General features: G+C 35.4%; 1 protein-coding gene across 1 annotated transcript; it reads left to right on the forward strand.

Annotated features, from left to right (window-relative positions):
• The first annotated feature begins 9,442 nt into the window (after positions 1-9,442).
• On the forward strand, positions 9,443-11,337 carry LOC131166092 (cytochrome P450 76T24-like). The gene is made up of 2 exons (XM_058124365.1): positions 9,443-10,423; positions 10,570-11,337. The coding sequence occupies exons 1-2, from the start codon at positions 9,509-9,511 to the stop codon at positions 11,173-11,175; spliced, it is 1,521 nt and encodes a 506-aa protein (XP_057980348.1). The 5' UTR covers positions 9,443-9,508; the 3' UTR covers positions 11,176-11,337.
• Positions 11,338-18,355: the final 7,018 nt, after the last annotated feature.

The following is an 18,355-nucleotide window of genomic DNA, read 5'->3' on the forward strand; positions in this document are numbered from 1 at the left end:
CCTGTGGAATGGGAAGTCCGAAGGGTGGGCAGAAGGCGTTGACGATTATTTTGTACAAGGTGCAGTGATGTTTGAAAAAGAGTATTAATAAGAAGCAGCTCGTCAGAAGCTCACAACGTTGTCCTTGAATATTATGAAATTTTTTGGAACGCTCTCAAGCTCAACTTGAGAACAGCTCCCATCTTACGCTCAATGTGTTAAACATTTGTGTTCCTGTAATTGAAAAACAGAACCCTGAGCTCTAAAACCGAAAACTTACAGATTCTGATCAAAGTATGATTATTATGAATTAACTTTTTTTTTTTGTCATTACTTATTAGTAAAATAGAAGGGAAATTAGTTTTTATGTACCTTTTTTTTTTTTTTTTTTCCAGATTTTTTTGCAGAATTGATACATAGTATGCAGCATGTGAATGGGCAATGGCAGAATTCTTCACAATCCCGGAAAGTTGCAACAGCCCGAACTGATCTCCACAATTCGTAGCCGAGGACGGACAAATCCAAGAACAACATCAAGCAACCCTCCCTTACTTGCAAGCGCGGTAAACGACTTGCGTTACATCTCCAAGGCCCCCCGTTTACTTCCGTCCTAAAGCTATGTGTGACGTAGAAATACGGTTTCAAGTGCCGCAAAAATGGCTCACAAATCTGTTTATGTGTGGCATTAGCGAGATCCGGAGCTCGTGTGCAAACCCAAATTCATATTAGCCTAAAGATTCTTGGAGAGCAGATGGTGATTTTAAGGACGTGATTTCGAGTTTCACCTTTTGGCGCTGGAAGAAGGATTTGGTCCTGACTGGCCATGGCTCATCGAATGATCCTGATCGTAGCTACTTTTCTTCACTTGTGATTGGAAGCTTGATGGTGGTATGAAACCAGAGACATGGACAGAATGAAAAGAGACGGTGTTACCTACCTGGTGAAGAGAGACAAACCCTCTTGGGGCTATTCCAATCAAGCTTAGACGTCCGTACATCATTATCTTTTATTTTAATTTTTTGATTGAAATGTTATTAATTCAGTTTGCATTTTATTTTAATAAAAGTGTTTGTAAATAAAGGGCATGCTTTTATAGCAAGTCTCCTTATAACTGTTCCTCCATCATGAGGTCATATACTAGTTAACGTCGTTGTGCTCTCCATCACTTTTAAATAGACCTTTATATATACATTATTGTTCGAAAATGGTATCCAATGTTCATTGGCATCTTGTGCACGCCATGAACTCGTTGCTCTTATGACCTTCGGTCTCTTAAATAATGTGTAGCTTGCTCACAATTTGCATAGTCAATTGGCATTTGCTACTACAAAACAGAACCCTTCCATCCCAATGGGGCCCGTATTTCCCGTCCCCTGTATTTGGGAAGCCCCCGTCCTCTCATCCCCCTACCCACCAAGAGTGTTCTCACTAGTGCGTATGCAGGGCATACTCAGCAAAATGGCTACACTGCTGTTGGTGCACTTTTGTTAAAAGGAAGAACGACTTTCTCCCTCATGTCAATATTCAATGTCACGTTTATATAGACAGAAAAATTGACAAGCTCCCAATTTACTTCAATATTTGCTCTCTAATAATGTACAATATTTAAAGTGGAAGGTATTCCGAATTATCTCTCTATGATACTGCACACTAAGGTATAGATGGAAGTGTAATAGTTCTTATGACTCCCCCTGAAGTTAATTTGGAGCATGGAGATCCGTAGATGCCCAGCTTGCGGATAACTTGTGGAACGGTTTCATGAGCCTAATCGTTGTAAGATATCGTGCAGCTACTATGGGAGGATGTGCTTAGGGAGAGGAGGTCAGGCCTATAACTTTCACACAAACAAAATGACAATCAATGTAATATAGTGTTGTACATTCGTGAGGGAAAACAGGGTGATTTTGCCTGGGTGAAGATCCACATTGGTTGTCACAATATAGTATCATAGATTGTGAAAGCGGTACAACAGATCATGTAACGAGAGTTTAATCCATGTAATTCACAGGTAGGAAAGCAATGAGCTGAGTTCTCACTTCATGCCGGAGGAGCGAAAACTTTGTTTTGGTTCTTGATGTGCCGGGAAGTGGGGCTAGTGGCCCGAGCTGAATGAAAAATCGGTGGGTGGAGCGGCAGTGAGTAGACCACTACCTCCAATTCCAAATCAGATAGGTTGATAATTACGAGATGTTTTGGCATAGAAAAAAAAATAAGTCTTGGCCTGGAATCCTTATTGTAGCAGAGAACACAGTCCAAGCAGGCCATCATAAATGGGGTTTTCTCTAGCTGGGGCATAAAAGGGACTTAGAATGTTGACTAGAAATCCAATGTCGGTACGCGGTAGATGGTGCAATGATATCGAATTCCCAACGAGTCGGCGGACGAGCTAGATCGATAGAAAGATCCACCATCAAGTTGATTGAGCGTGGAGAGGTTGTTCCATGGGAAAGTTGCAGGGAGAGCGCCCAAGAATGACCTGCTAAATCATGAGGAAGCAAGAGCATCGTTTTGGTTATTACTAGAATATGCCAGTTGGAGAGTGACAACTTTGAAGAAGCGCAAGGAAATATTAGGGAGGGGGGAGTTCATTTTTTCCAATCCTTCGTGTTTGAATTTTTTAGAATATACCGTGAAAATTGCTAATATCGAAGATCATTGTCTGCCTGAATAGAGAGAATGTCATCACATAACAAGTATGAAAGTAAAAGACTGACCCCGGGAGCGATTGGAAAGAGAATATCACTTTCGATTGGATGAGAAACCCTTAGTAAGTAAACAGAAGATCATTTTAGAAACAATTGTGAGAGACTTAGCGTAAGGCCTGCATAGAGTGATTTCTGAAGTACCTCCAACATGAGTCTCCACCCCTGTTTGAGTAATCCGTGAGGCGTCATATAACCTCCTCATCGAAGTTACGTGAGAACAACCGGTGTGGACGTCTCAAATTGAAGGAGATGCCAATTGCTGAATTGTGCCACTACAGACACAGCCTAACTCAGTACGTAGATTAGTACAGAGCAAAAGTGTCATGATAATCCAAACCCTCTACCTGAGTGTAGCCCTTGGCCACTAAGCAAGCTTTGTGTTGCTCTATGGATCCATCGGCCCGAATTTTTGTTTTGAACACCCACTTATAGTCAATTGGTTTTTTACCAGGTGGCAGCTGTTGAAGAATCCAAGTATGATTGGCTTCTAAGGCTTGGATTTCAGCAACCATGACATCACGCCAATATAGGTGTAACACAACTTGAGAATATGAGGTGGGTTCGGGATGTTGGGAAATAACAGAAAGAAAAGCCAATTGTTGATTAAAAAAAAGATGATAAGATAAAAAAAAAAAAAAAAAAGGAGAGACAATGAATCGTACCTGAGAAAGATCTTGAAACTTGTGAAGCAGTGGAAGACTTTGGTAAAAGAGGCCAGATATAATCGTCCAAGTAAGAGGGATGTGTGACAGCTCGTTTTGGTCGTGTAGAGATGGGTGGAGGGGGTGGTGGGGATGAGGGTGAGGGTGAGGGTGTGGGTAAGGATACCAAGGGAGAAGGAGGGAGAGATGAGGGACTAGGGGTAGGTGTGTTTGGTTGGGTAGGTAAAGTGTAGGAAGGGTGGATATCAGGAATAGGAAGGGGAAGGACTAGAGAAGATGTAGGATTTATAGGTAAGAGATGATAGGGAAAAACATTTTCTTCAAAAGTGACATCACAGGAGATGAAATTTTTTTTGTTTTCAAGATCGTATACACGATAAGCCTTATAATGAGCAGGATCGCCTAAAAAAACACATCGAAGAACACGAGGAGAGAATTTATCATGAAGTTGGCAAGCAGTTTAGGCATAGCACAAACACCCAAACACTCGCAAGTGTGTATACGATGGTGATTTCTGAAAAAGAAGTTCATAAGGTAACTTATGAGTGAGGCTAGGTGAAGGAGTGCAGTTAATGAAATAAGTGGCTGTGAGAATGCATTCACCCCAAAAAGAGATGGGAAGATTGGCTTGAAAATGTAAACATCGAGCCACATTAAGAAGATGACGATGTTTACACTCAGCAACGCCATTCTGTTGAGGTATATCCACACATATGTGCTCATGAATAATTCTTTGATATTAGAAAAAAAGTTTGAAGCAGATTCGATAGAAATTCTTTACCATTATCAGTGCACACAAGCTTAATAGTTCAATTGAATTGATTTTTAATCATGGTGCAAAAATTTTTAAGGCAAGTGAAAGTATCAGATTTTATGTGCATAAGATAAACTTGTGTAGTACGCGAGTAATCATCCACGATTGTTAAAAAATAATGTGCACCAGAAAGTGAAGTTGTAGGATAATCACCCCATATGTCCCAATAAATCCTATTAAAACAAAATATGCTCTTATTTATATTCAAAGAAAAAGGTAAACGGGTGTGCTTTGTTCTAGCACAAATATCACAACCCAAATGAGAACAAGAAATATTTAAAATTTTTGGAATACATGAAATAGAAGGGTGACCAAGACGTTGATACCAAAGAGTAGTGTAAGAAACACACTGAGAGTAGAAAATTGAGGCAGAGAGAGGTTTATAGTAGTAAAATTCATCCCATACTTCACCCGTTCTAATCAGCCTCCTTATTGATAGGTTCTGAAAAACACAAAAGATAGGAAAAATTATAACAACACAATTGAGATCAATGGTGAGTTTGCTAATGGATGATAAATTAAATTTAAATGATAGCACATAAAGAACATTAGAAATAGGGAGATGAGGAGAAAAATGCATAGTTCCGATATGAGTTATAGGAACAATGTCACCATTTGAAAACTTAATGGGGCATGGCTGATTAAGAAGGTTAACATTATCAAGAGAAGACAAATTGGAAGTCATATAATCTGAGGCACCTGAATCTGTTGGTCTTATAAGGCTTAAAATCTTATTTTGATGATAACAAATCAAAGGAACTTAACATATTTGTTTAAGTGATGATGTGACAAGACTCAAGAAAGAAAATATAAGGTCAAGTGCTCACAAAGATCAATGAAAGCTTATATTTCAAATAAAGATGATCTAATGAAAATTAAAAGACATGGATTCAAAGATGATCTAATAAAACTTGAAGATCATGAGAGGATGAATGAGAACTCGCTAAAGTATATTGAAACTTGAAGACAAGATGGGGTCAAAGCAAAAATATCATGGAAGACTTCAAAGCTTAGAGTTGTAGGCTTTAAATAATTTGATGTAAGTATTTCATGTTTTAAATATCTTATGGAAGTGCGTTGAAAGCTCTTTAGGGGTAATTATGGACTTAGAGACCTTATTTAAAATCTCGAAAAATGTTTTGTAAGAACTCAAAACAAAAGGGAAAAAAGGCTTTTTGAAAACTAATATGAAAAATTTGAAATTAGTCTGCCCAGACGACTAAGGGGCACCTTCAGAAGACTGAAGATTTTTCTGAAGGAATATAGAAGAGGCAGTACACCCTCAGAAGACTGAACCCTCAGTTCAGTCGTCTAATCTTGTATCCAGTTCAAATTTTTCAATGTGTTAAGGAATATCAAAAGACTGAAGCCGATACTTCAGTCGTCTGAACATTGTTAACGGATAAAAATTTTAAATGTTTTAAATTTCAAATAAAGGTTTCTTGTGCCCCAAAATTTATGAAAACTTGGGGGATACTCCAAGTAATCTTGGGCAACGTGAAATTACTTTTCTAAGCCTATAAATACATGGTCTTGCAAATCAAAATTACCACCAAGAATTGAAATTTTGTTTCAAAAGTGAAAGCACACTTGCTCTTTTAAAGTTTTCTCTTGCTCACTCATTGCAAAATTTGATTAACTGAGAATACTGAAGTGCTAATCCATCCTACTCTGATTTCTACTACTGATTATCATCTAGAGAAGGATTTTTGTAACAACCTGCTTATCTTATCATATAATAAAATTTATTTAATAATACAGTCAACCCGAACCCGTGGGTAACAGGGACACATCTGACATTCACAGTGGAAACTTAAGCAGCAGTAAATATAAATCGACATTCATACAATCATAAAACGTATAATACCAAAGTCTACTATATTCCCAAGTACTGTGTTTATATACAATCTCCAAAAATACAAAAATATATGCATATCTAGGAACCCATTACATAAGTTTCCTGTCCCTATATCAAAAACTTACCCTCCTAGCGGGGTAGTGACAATTTATCTCAATGGGGGCCTCGATCCATCGGTCTTTTTGGGTTTCCTGAAAATTATTTAATGTTGGGGGTGAGACACCTCTCAGTAAGGGAAAATAAACTAAATACAGTTTTGTGACAACATGAATATTTGGTACTATCTTACATATACAGTACATTTCATATGCTGGAAAACATTCATCATAACATACTGAATAATCATATACTTTCATAATTTCTAATAAATCATACTGATCATGAAATGTTTGATATAACTGATAATACTGAAATTTACCCAAAATATATAGCTAGCTGATGTCATATATTACCCCCCATGACAGGTTGTGCAGCCCGAAGGTGGGACCCAACAATGGCTGGTCGACCACTGCCAAGTCAAAAATGTTTGTAAGTACGATGGGCCCGCCACACCCTGGTCCAAACTGTTAGGTGGACGTCTACAACTCTACACTGAAAGTCACATCGACTATCCATCTCCCACCCCTCTACTTGCAGGGGCGGCTAACACAAGTTTGAACATAATATCTGATCTGTATAGCTACAGTACCGTGCTCCTGTAATTAAACTAAACTAACATCCGGGCTCTGATATCATAAAATACACGATAATATACTTGTCTAACATAAATATATTGATAGCATTTTCTAAAATAACAAATTTACATACATATATACGGCCTTGCACCGATTTCTTTCATATTTGCACCCTTGCGCTGAACATCTCATATATACGGTTTTGCGCCGAAATCATACATATAACACGGCCTTACGCTGGCTATCAATCACGGCCTTGTGCCAAATATTTCATACATATCATTCTGAATAAATAATTCATTTATCATGTATTTCAAAAACCATAATGTATTGCATTATTTCATAATCTCTAAAAACATGCTTTAATCATAAAATTGTCATAACATAACACTTTTCATGTAAAATAATATTCATGCCACACAATACTGAATAAACCATACATTCCATTCTAAAATCATATTTTCTAACATTTCATACTAATATATATATACATTTCAACATAATAGCTTTATTTTCCCAAATATGCATTTTCTTCATAATATACAAATATAATACATGCTGATAAATAATAATAATTTTCATGAAAAATTACTGTTTTTGTAAGAACTCGAACCGTGATAGGCGGGTTTAATTAATTAAATGAGGGAAAAAAAGGTAAATTAAGCAGGCCTTGTCAACGAATCCAGAGTTCGTCGATGAAGTCTTCAGGATACTTGGCGACAAGTTTCAAGGGCTCGTCGACGAGGAAAAGCCGAGGGGTTTCAGAAAATCTAGAAATCTCAGGCTCATCGACAAGGTCATGGTCTCGTCGACGAGGACACAAAAAAGAAATCGAGTATTTCATTTTTCTTTTATATTTCATTCTTTTATGTCAATATATATGAGATGTATTTGAAAATATTCATCTAGCCTTTGAGTCAGACACCTCAATATGCAAGCACAACTTTTTAATAGACAAGACTTTGATAATTTCTTTCATCCACTTGGACTTAGGCTAGAGATATAATCTTTACGTGTAGAACCTTTCGAGGTCATTTTGCAAGTTATTATATCGTTATTCTTCGTGCTAAGACACTATTTACAAGCCTATCAAGTTTGAATCACTCATGAATTACTATGTCTTAGGTGGATTTTAGTAGTCGAATTATTTTAATCTTTCTCCAACTTAGACCATTCTGTGTAACTATAACGTTGTTTTAGATAGGTTAGATTTTTGGCCAATCGATCTTCAATTTAGACTATTTGTTTGTAGCTAGCAAGTTGGTTCACAACTAATTAATAAATTGTACATAATCTTAGCATCCGCCAGTGTATACATGCTACAAAAGAAAATTTTCCATTCCTGTTACATACAGTTATCCTCATAGATATTCTAGGAAGTGGCGCTTGTTTTTTCTTTCATTTCATATAGCCTAATTACAAAAATGGCATATATTCTAGGAAGCAAACTTGACTTAGCGCATCATCCCTATTGATACGAAAAATCAATCCTCAATCTTTATGTTCATAGACCATTAATGATCACTTGTCACAAAAAAAAATAAAAAAATAAAAAAGCTTGAGAGATCTATCAAAGTGTTCGGTAGCCTTCTACCTTTATCCTGCTTGCCTGCCCTTTTGTATAGGTGAGATTCTATTGACTTAAGCTCCTATTTTAGGGACTATCCTTTCGAAAAAAAGACACTATCCTCCCTATGGTTTGACAAAAAAATAAGAACTTTTCCTAAAATTTCAAAAACTCTATAAGTCTTTCTTAATATTTGGTTTTTGGGACACTTATGCCCCTCAAAGTTTATTTTTTAATTTGTTAAATACAAGAAGATGTCTTTGTCTTTTTTGCAAACCTCTCGAGAGATCTATGAAATTTATGAAATCTCAAGGGCAATCCCTAAAATTTTTAAAATCTTAGGGGATCGTTATCTTTTTACTAAACCTTGGAGAAGGTTAGTGTTTTTTACCTAACCTTTGTACAGATAAAATATTCGATAGATCAGGTATACTACGTCATCCATATACTGACCAAATAAAATGTTACAACTCATATACTAGAGTAGATGATTAAACCATAATAACTTTCTTCTTAAAACAAATCAAAAATATTCATGAGTTGTCGTCATTTTATTATATTAGTCTATAGATTACATGATAGATTCGATTTATCTAATAATTATTTTTTATATGGGGTCATAATCTCTTTTATATCTCTTATTAAATTTCTTTTTATTGTCTAAAAATAGTGGATCCATCTCCATATAATTATCAATGACTTTTAGCCTATGATCATAAAGCAATATCCTCATTATTCAAAGTAAACGGAATAAATCTGTTAGTAGGAAAAATCTAATGCAATCCTTACAATTTATAGAATCCTTCGTTGTAAGGTTGACTGGCACAGAATTCTTGACTACGTAGCGAGCCCATCATTCGAACAAAACACAAAACTAAGAACCTCCGGTCTTCACCCTTTACTCTTTCCACCAAGATAAACAACAGTCCAAACTCAATTCTTCCCACCAATTACTGCAACTCCAAACACCTCTCTCTGTCTCTCTCTCTCTCTCACGCACACAGACACATCCATTTGTTAATTTGAACGACACTTTCTTCGTCAAGTGTTTCCATTTGAAATCATTATTCCGCCTTTGTGGAATGTTTGTATTCTGGAATTGACTCATGAACGACCAACCCATTTGCCCCCGGACTCAAAACTCAATATAAAGAATGGAGCTAAATTACTCTCGCACATCCATACCAAACCATACAATATTTTCTGCGTCATTAAAAACCAGTGTCACCCGCCAGAACCCAAACTCAGTATGGATTATCTCATCATACTACTCATTGTATTCTCCATACTTTGGACATCCATTCGTGCCCTCAATTCCGCAGCCCTAGCCCGCCGGAAGTCACCGGCAGCTCCGCCGCCGCCCGGCCCGCCCCGTATTCCCGTCCTAGGAAACCTCCCACAACTCCGCCGCGGATCACCCTATCAAATACTATCCACTCTAGCCAAAGCATACGGCCCCGTCATGTCTCTCAAGCTCGGAACCGTCACCACCGTGGTCTTCTCCACCGCGGACGCCGCCAAAGAGGCTTTGAGCAAACACGACGCCGTCCTGGCCGACCGAGCGGTCCGCCACGTCATCAAAGCCCTGGACCACCACAAGGCCTCCGTCATATGGTCGCCCGTGTCGGACAACTGGCGCAACCTCCGCAAGATCTTGACGGTGCAAATGTTCGTGACCCACCGCCTCAACGCCAGCCAGGATCTCCGCTTGAAAAAGGTGCAGCAGCTGCGCGAGCACTTGCGCGAGAAGAGCCGCGACGGCGCCGCCGTGGACGTGGGCGGAGCAGTGTTCACGACCCTGCTGAATATGATATCGAACACTCTGTTCTCGGTGGATTTGGCGGGTTACTGTTCGGAGGAATCGCACGAGTTTGAGAGCATGGTGTTTGGGGTGATGGAGGAAAGCGCAAAGCCTAATCTGGCGGACCTTTTTCCGGCGCTCCGGTGGATGGATCCGAAGGGTGGGTTGAAGCGGATGAAGATGATTTGTGAAAAGTTCATGGGATTGTTTGAAAAAATTATTAATGAAAGATTGCAGGCCACAAGTACTTCGTCCTTGAGGAATGATAATAACAATAAAAATGATGTGTTGGATGCGCTCCTCAATCTCAACCTAGAGAAGGACTACCAGCTTACTCTCGATAATTTGAAACATTTGTTTCTGGTAAGAATTGATCAACCCTCTCCACCAAAACTTATAGATTCTATAAACAATATATAACGATCAGAAAATTAAGTTGTAAATTATTCATTAATTATTAAAAAATTAGAAAGGAAATTAATTATTTTATGCACTTTTTATTTTTTCAGGATATATTTGTTGCTGGAATTGACACAAGTGCGAGTATGTTGGAATGGGCAATCGCAGAATTACTTCACAATCCTGAAAAGTTGGCAAAAGCCCAAACTGAGCTCCAACAAGTTCTTGGAGAGGATGGACAAATTCAAGAATCGGACATTTCAAACCTCCCTTACTTGCAAGCAGCGGTAAAAGAAACGCTCCGATTGCATCCTCCAGGCCCCCTTTTACTTCCTCATAAAGCTATGTGTGACGTAGAAATATTCGGTTTCAAAGTTCCCAAGAATGCTCAAATACTAGTTAATGTGTGGGCAATTAGCCGAGACCCGAACTCATGGTGCAACCCTAATTCATATCATCCTGAAAGATTTTTGGAGAGCAAGATTGATTTTAAAGGACGAGATTTCGAGTTTCTACCTTTTGGCGCTGGAAGAAGGATTTGTCCTGGATTGCCATTGGCTCATCGAATGATGCATATGATCTTAGCTACTTTTCTTCACTTTGATTGGAAGCTCGATGGTGATATGAAACCAGAAGACATGGACATGAATGAAAAGAGCGGCGTTACCTTGGTGAAGAGAGCCAAACCTCTCTGGGCTATTCCAATAAAAGCTTGACTACTCACATAAATTAGTATTTATTTATTTATCTATTTATTTTGGGAAATAATGTTAGCATTTTAATTGTAACAGTTAGAATGATTAGTAAAAATAATTAAGGGCATGCTTGCTATAGCCCAAGTAATAATTAATAATTTCACATCATATGTGAATTATATAGTGCTTAGTGTGACTTTTCTCTGATCACTATGCTGCTTTGCTGCAATAGTATTGCTTAAAGTCAAAGCAAAAATTAATCAACTCATTCACATTTCATGCTACACCATAAGCTTGTACGGGGCATCTTCACTTTATTTTGGGAAGTCCCTCCTCTACCCTGCCCCGGGGAAGGTTCCTTGCAATGCTTACCATGCCAGGAAAAAAAAATAAAAAAAAATGGAGTACATCTACTTTATTTACAGCCAAAACTATTCACAAAATCTCATGTTTGGTTTGCATAATTGAATATAGTAGGAATGGAGTGTAATGAAAATTTAGATAGAAAGAGTAAATAAGTTAAATAATAAATTTGATTACATTCTACCCAATAAAAAGATCAGATTGATAGGAAAAATAAATCATCATGCAATTGTTTAATGTAATTAATGGAAATGATACGACCCCATTAGTTAATGGCATTGATAAATTGACAACTTGGGTTGTTATGATCCCTTTGCTGCTAATAAACTAATTTTTCGTCTTTTGACTTCAACTTCATGTTTGATTTGCAAATAGAATAAGAGCAGGAAAGAGATAGAATGAAAATTTAAATTGGAAGCATTATAAATCAAGTAAAAAAATTGATTTAATTTTCCTCAATTTCATTCTATTCCTACGTTTTAAACAAGTAGCAAGTGTGTTGATGCATGATGCATGTGTGTACTAAGATGATAATTTAGCAAATTTGATGTTGTTATTTTGTTTTATTTATTTATTTATGTGAAATCGCAAAGCTTGTGTTGTAATTTGTGAAATTGCACATTTTTTATCTTGAACAAGTATATGATGCACCAATTTACTCTTTGATTATATAATAAAAGACAATGACCGCTTATAAGATCCCTTTATAAGATTTTTAAAATCTCAAGAACCTATTGTTAAAAGAACATTCAAGATGATAACATTTTGCTTGCAATCATTGACTCTTATAGGGAAGAGGAAGAATTACTTTTTAGATCTACCAAACGACTTCTAAGAATTAGAAGTAATCATAGATTTTCTGTCGAAGAGTTACAAGGATATTGTCTAATTTTTATTTTTATTTTTTTGAGACGATAATGTCCAAAGCCCTTTGATCACTTGACTAATCCACCAGTTTAATAGACATAATTTTTTCACAATATGACCTCATATGACCATTGCTCGATCTCATGTCTATATGTGTACTCTGACACCAACATCTCGCTAATGAGAAATTATTAACACGTCATCCATAGACTAATCAAATAAACTAGTGATAACCCATACACTCAGACTCCATTCGGAAATTGAAAAGCATTAGGAAAAGGAAAGGAAAATAATAAAAATTCACATTTTCATGTATGGTTTTCACAATAAGTGAAAATATATATATATATATATATATATACCAAATATATGAACAAAATTAAAAATAAGGAAAAATCAAGCATTAAAGATGTGTATTTTATTACCTACAACATTTCTTATAACTATAAGGAATGCATAATCTGAATAAAATACCTTATTCTGGATTTGGGATGAAATCCAATTTCGTCCCATCGACAATCTGTTCTGACAAACTTGGATGGAACTTTCCCAGGAGCGTTGTGGTGGCCTCAGATAGTCGATTCGACAACTAATGGGGCCAAAATCAAAGAGAGGGAAGGGAGAGACCATAGGAGAGAGAAAATGAGAGAGTTTTGCTAAAAAAATTATGCATTTAACCCAAATTTAGGCTATTTATACTGTGGGATTCATCGACGAGCCATATCACCTCGTCAACGAGTCCTATAGAAAGTTCATCAACGAATTTGCATCCTAGTCGACGAATTTTCGACTTCCCAAAAATTCTATTTCAATATCTTCTCGTTGACGAGATCTTGAAGAACCCTCGTCGACGAAACTCCTGTGTTCGTCAATGAGGCTTGGAAAATTTCTTGGATTATCACATCCAAAATGCAACGTCGTCGACGAACCCAGAGCATTCGTCAATGAAGTCGGCTACCTCGTTTTGTTCCTATTTCCATTTTCCTCCCTCTTATTATTTAAATACTATTATTTTTCAGGTCATTACACATACATTATAGAAATATATAGGAGTCCTTGTATACACTTCATAAATTTCACAATATAGGTGGTCGCCCCCCACATCAGTACTATACTCATTCCCATCTGCATGCAAATATATAATTATTAAGCCGTCTTGTACTCTTTTCCACAACCAACGCATATAGGGCCCATGAAGCTGTGTGGGGCTCATATGGGTCTCGAAACTGTGTGGGGCCAACATGGGTATTAAATTCCAACTTATTTCTTCTTTTATAATAAATAATAAATATAATTTTTTTAATAATAATAATAATATAATTTAACAAAAATGTCATCAAAGAAGAATGTGCTTTATATATATATTCAAACCCTTATAATTATATAAACAATAATGAATTGGAAGGGGACAAAGCCCCTTCCCATCACCCACTCTCTTTCTCCCTCTTTCCCGTCTTTCCTTCTTTCTTTCTTTTCTTCTTTCTTACTTTTTTCTTTCTTTTCTTCTTTCCTTCTCCTCGTAGCCCCCACCCCTTCCTCTCTCTCTCTCTCTCTCTCTCTCTCTCTCTCTCTCCTTTTCCTCAGTCAATAAACAATAATGAATTGGAAGGGGAGAAAGCCCCTTCCCATCACCCACTCACCACCCCCAACCCGGAAAAGAATTCAATCTAGAAGTCTCCCTCACATACTCCATGCACGCATGCATGCGCATGTACTTTCCACAGCCCTCCTTGGCATATTCCAATTGCCGCACAATCCCTCTCCACAACCAATAGGTAAAGAAGTTTTCTAAACTAAAATCTCACAACTCTTATGTAAAATAATATTTCCAAAGAAAAAGAATGAAAAATGAGTGAAAGAATTAGTGATAGAAAAAGAATTTTTACACATAAAATTTTCACTCCTTCACTTTTCTAATCTCATTTTAAGAGTTAAAAATTTATTGTAACTGTTCCACAGGGTTAAATCAAAGTAAGTAAATTTGATTATGTTAGATTTTTGTTAAATTTTATCCGAATTTATTTTTACGTATATTTAATTATATCAGTTTTATTTTTATTATACTTGCGTTTATTTTTGAGTTAGGAAATGTTCTAATCCACTCGGGTAATTTGCAGCATTATTATTTTCTATTCAAGTAAATATTTTTAGTACAAAAATCGTATGACATGAGCTTGTTAAATTACGTTACATGTTTTACAAAACAATTAAGTTATGGTAAAATTTTTATGATGTTATTCATTTTATTGCATAAATTATATATATAATTTTTATAATGTTATTTTAATTGCATAAAGTATAAATACAAGGATGTTTTTAAATTAAATTTGGTGGTATCAAGGTAAAGGGGGACGGCGATACATAACGCATCAATTCTCGGGACTTTAGCCCAAAGGCTTGTTGAATTGGGGGACGGCGATACATAACATCTCAATCTCAGTGAGTGCTTTGATATGTACCAAATTATATAAATTGTATAGTAGTATGTTTTTAAAACCCCTTATGGCTCAAAGATCACAGAATAACAGATGTTCGATACCGTAGCTTACAAATTACAGTTTATAGAGTGCACTCACACTGGTTACAGAGTGATTTTACAGAGCAGTGAATTTTTTTTGAGTACACACCTGGTTTTGGACTAGGACTTAATAGGAAAAATCTCGCTTACAGTTTACAGTTTGATTTAATTTGGTCGGTTAACCAACTAAGTCCAATTTTCAGACCGCATGTTGGGGATAAAACCTGGAGCAACAATCACACACGAAGAAAAATCACAAACACACATCCACACTGGAACACTGGATTTACGTGGTTCGGTCGTCGAGTCTGACCCACGTCCACGGGAGCACATACCACTACACTATACTGGGAGAAAAAATACAAGAGGAGCCACACTGCTCAACTCTCTCTGTCTCTGTCTCTGTCTCTCTCTCTCTCTCTCTCTCTCTCTCTGCAACTCTTTGTGTACAACCTCTCTGCACTCACAACACAACACTCTGCACAGCACTCACACCTCTTACAACTCACTGATGCACACACACAGCTTACTGCAACCCACACACAGCTTCATACACTCTCATACTGCCACACCTCTCACATTCACACACACACACACACACACACACACACACACATATATATATATATATATATATATATATATATATATATATATATACAGAAAGGAGGGAGTAAAATCAAAGAAGGTGGCTGCAAATTTCAACAAAATCTGCAGAGGTTGGTGACCGCCGTTCTTCAGTGTCAAAGGTGACGGTTGGGCTGGTGCGGCTGTCGGCGACTCCACACCTGCAAATTCAACACCGCACAACCCTGTCATGGGGGTAAGCATGACTTATAGTTAACATACCTAAGGGAGATTTTTATAGTATATGTAAATGCGTATTGATGGTAAAAGTTTTATGTAGTAATTTTTAAATTTACTTTTATTTTAAATGCAGTTTTGAAGTGACAATATTACATGTTATTTTACGAAATTATAATACCATGAAAGCTCATCTTGGCCACACACTAATAATAATAATTTCTTTTACTTAATGAACGTCGTCTCACCCTAAATATTATTTTACGTTATAAAAAATTTTGAAAAACGTACCAAAAATCAGGCATAGCCAGCACGTGGTCGGGATTAGAAAGAACTATTTAGAATAAGTGTTAGATTAGATATGATTTTAATGTTTTGTAATTTTAAGAAATGTTAATTTTTAACATTTGAGATGTGTTTGTAATGAAGTTAATTAGTGTTATGATAATAAAAATAATTAAATTTTATTTGCTTCCGCTGAAAAATTATTTATAGGAACTCACCCAGATCTTAAGACTTAAGCCTTTAAACTTACTCAATCATGCATTTGGTCGTTAAACACCCATAATAAATCATGCATTAAAATGAGATATAAAATAAATGAGATACCGACCTTTAAGGTCTCCTTTTCTCTTTTACTGTTTCTACTGCTGCCTCCTCTTGTTTACTGCTTCTTCTTGCTTTTTGTTTCTCAACAATTCTTAAACTCTTTTCTTTGAAAAACTCTTACTTCTCTTTCTTTTCCTACTTGGCAGAGGTCTTCCTTCAATTTCTCTCACATTTTGTCTCTCTTTTAAGACTGGGAGATTGGTCCACCAAGATGGAGCTGTTTTATTTTTATTTTTATTTTTATTTTTTTCTTTGATTTCATGTATTTATCATTATTATATATATTTTTTTATTTTTTTTATTATACTAATGAATATAACGAAATAATATATTATACAAGATCGTACATAGGTGAAGGCCATAGAAGACATCAAAATTAAAATCAAGAATTCTAGATTCTCCTTTATAATGCCCCAAACAAAATGAGGTATATGGACAATGATGGTCTATGTTTTTTCATATAATTATTTGGTGAAAAAAGATACATACTTTCCCTCAAGTTAAAAAGTTTAACAAGTTCCCTTTAAGATTTGATGAGAAGGCATAGATATTTTTTAAAAACTTAGGCCCCTTTAGAATTTGAAAAATATGAGGAAAATGAAAGAAAAATAGAAAAGAATTTCATTTCTCATGTTTGATTATTAAAAAAATTATAAAATAAAATAAAAATTATGTCAAATCAATGAACAAAAATTTGGTTTTATACAACATTTATGTTTGATTTTCCTTAATTTTTAATTATATTAAAACAAACTTTTATTTTTAATAACATTTAATATAAAAATAAAAATATAATGGAAATGAGTTTCCTTCTCATTTTCCTTTCCTTCTCTTTTCCTCACTCAAATTCTTAGTCCAAATGGACACTTAAAATTTTCATAAACTTTGCTCAAGTTTTGACAAAAAATGTAAATCTATCTTCAACTTTCAAAAAATCTACACGGCATCTCTTCTCAAGTTCTAAAAATCCAACAATTTCCTATGAAATTTAACAAAACGGCCAGAAGCTTTTTTAAACTTTTAAAAATCTAGTAAACTTCTCTTAAATTTAGACAAAAAGTATAGACATCTCTCGAACTTCTAAAAAGTCTTTGCAACTCAATTAAAACACAACCAAAAAAATAAAATTTGAGACTATATCAGTTTGGTCCAAACATCTAATTTGAACACATCAATTCCTAATATTTCTACGTGCATATTAATTGTTTGAGCTTATCATTAACGTATAAAATTAATATGTGGGTATGCTCATATTTTATTTTGATTTGGGAATATATATTTCAAAATTTTTAAATTCGGGTTTGTGTGTATTTAGGTAAAATATAATATAAAATTATTTTGAATTTTTTCTAAATCTACACAAATTTAAGTTCAAGTTCAAAAATTTATGCTAACAAACAATATCTTATGCTATGTTTGGAAGTATAAATTTTGAGATTTGAAAATAAATTTAGATAAATTTTAATATAATTTTATATTATATTTTATACAAATCTAAACGGATCAAAATCAAAAGCTAGGTATCTATAATACCATACTCCCCTTGATTGATGGTGGGAGTGGTCTACTTCATTGGTGACAACAGGTTACAGGAGTAGGTTTGTGACTTTGTCTCAGTAGTTTTGGACGGCAGCTGTTTAGGGCAGAGCAATTATTTGAGGTGAGGTCTGGAATTGATTCAAATGAGTTTACTAAATAAGTGACTTGGTGAAAATATTAACTTAGTATTTGATAAAGTGATCGGATTTGAATTTGTATAAATTTAAAATAAATATAATATAAAATTATATATAAATTTAACTTGGTGAATGAGAGACTTAAAGCTCCATTCTTTAAATTTTATTTTTATGAAAAATAAAAAACAAAAAATAAATCTGACACCCAAGTGGGCAAAATCAAAATAGTAAAATTTATTTTTCTCTAACAATAAATTATATCATCTTTTGTTTGTAATAATTAGGTGAATATATGAAAATAAAGTATTACTTATATCGAATTTAAAACTTTAGTTTAAGCGTATTGCTAGTATGTTCTTGATAG

Source organism: Malania oleifera, chromosome 10, assembly GCF_029873635.1.
Source record: "Malania oleifera isolate guangnan ecotype guangnan chromosome 10, ASM2987363v1, whole genome shotgun sequence".
Taxonomy (NCBI): Eukaryota; Viridiplantae; Streptophyta; class Magnoliopsida; order Santalales; family Ximeniaceae; genus Malania; species Malania oleifera.

Coding starts and splice junctions, on each gene's coding strand:
- LOC131166092 (XM_058124365.1), top strand. CDS start 9,509: ATGGATTATCTCATCATACTACTCATTGTATTCTCCATACTTTGGACA. Junction 10,424..10,569: donor ATTTGAAACATTTGTTTCTG/GTAAGAATTGAT, acceptor TTATTTTTTCAG/GATATATTTGTTGCTGGAAT.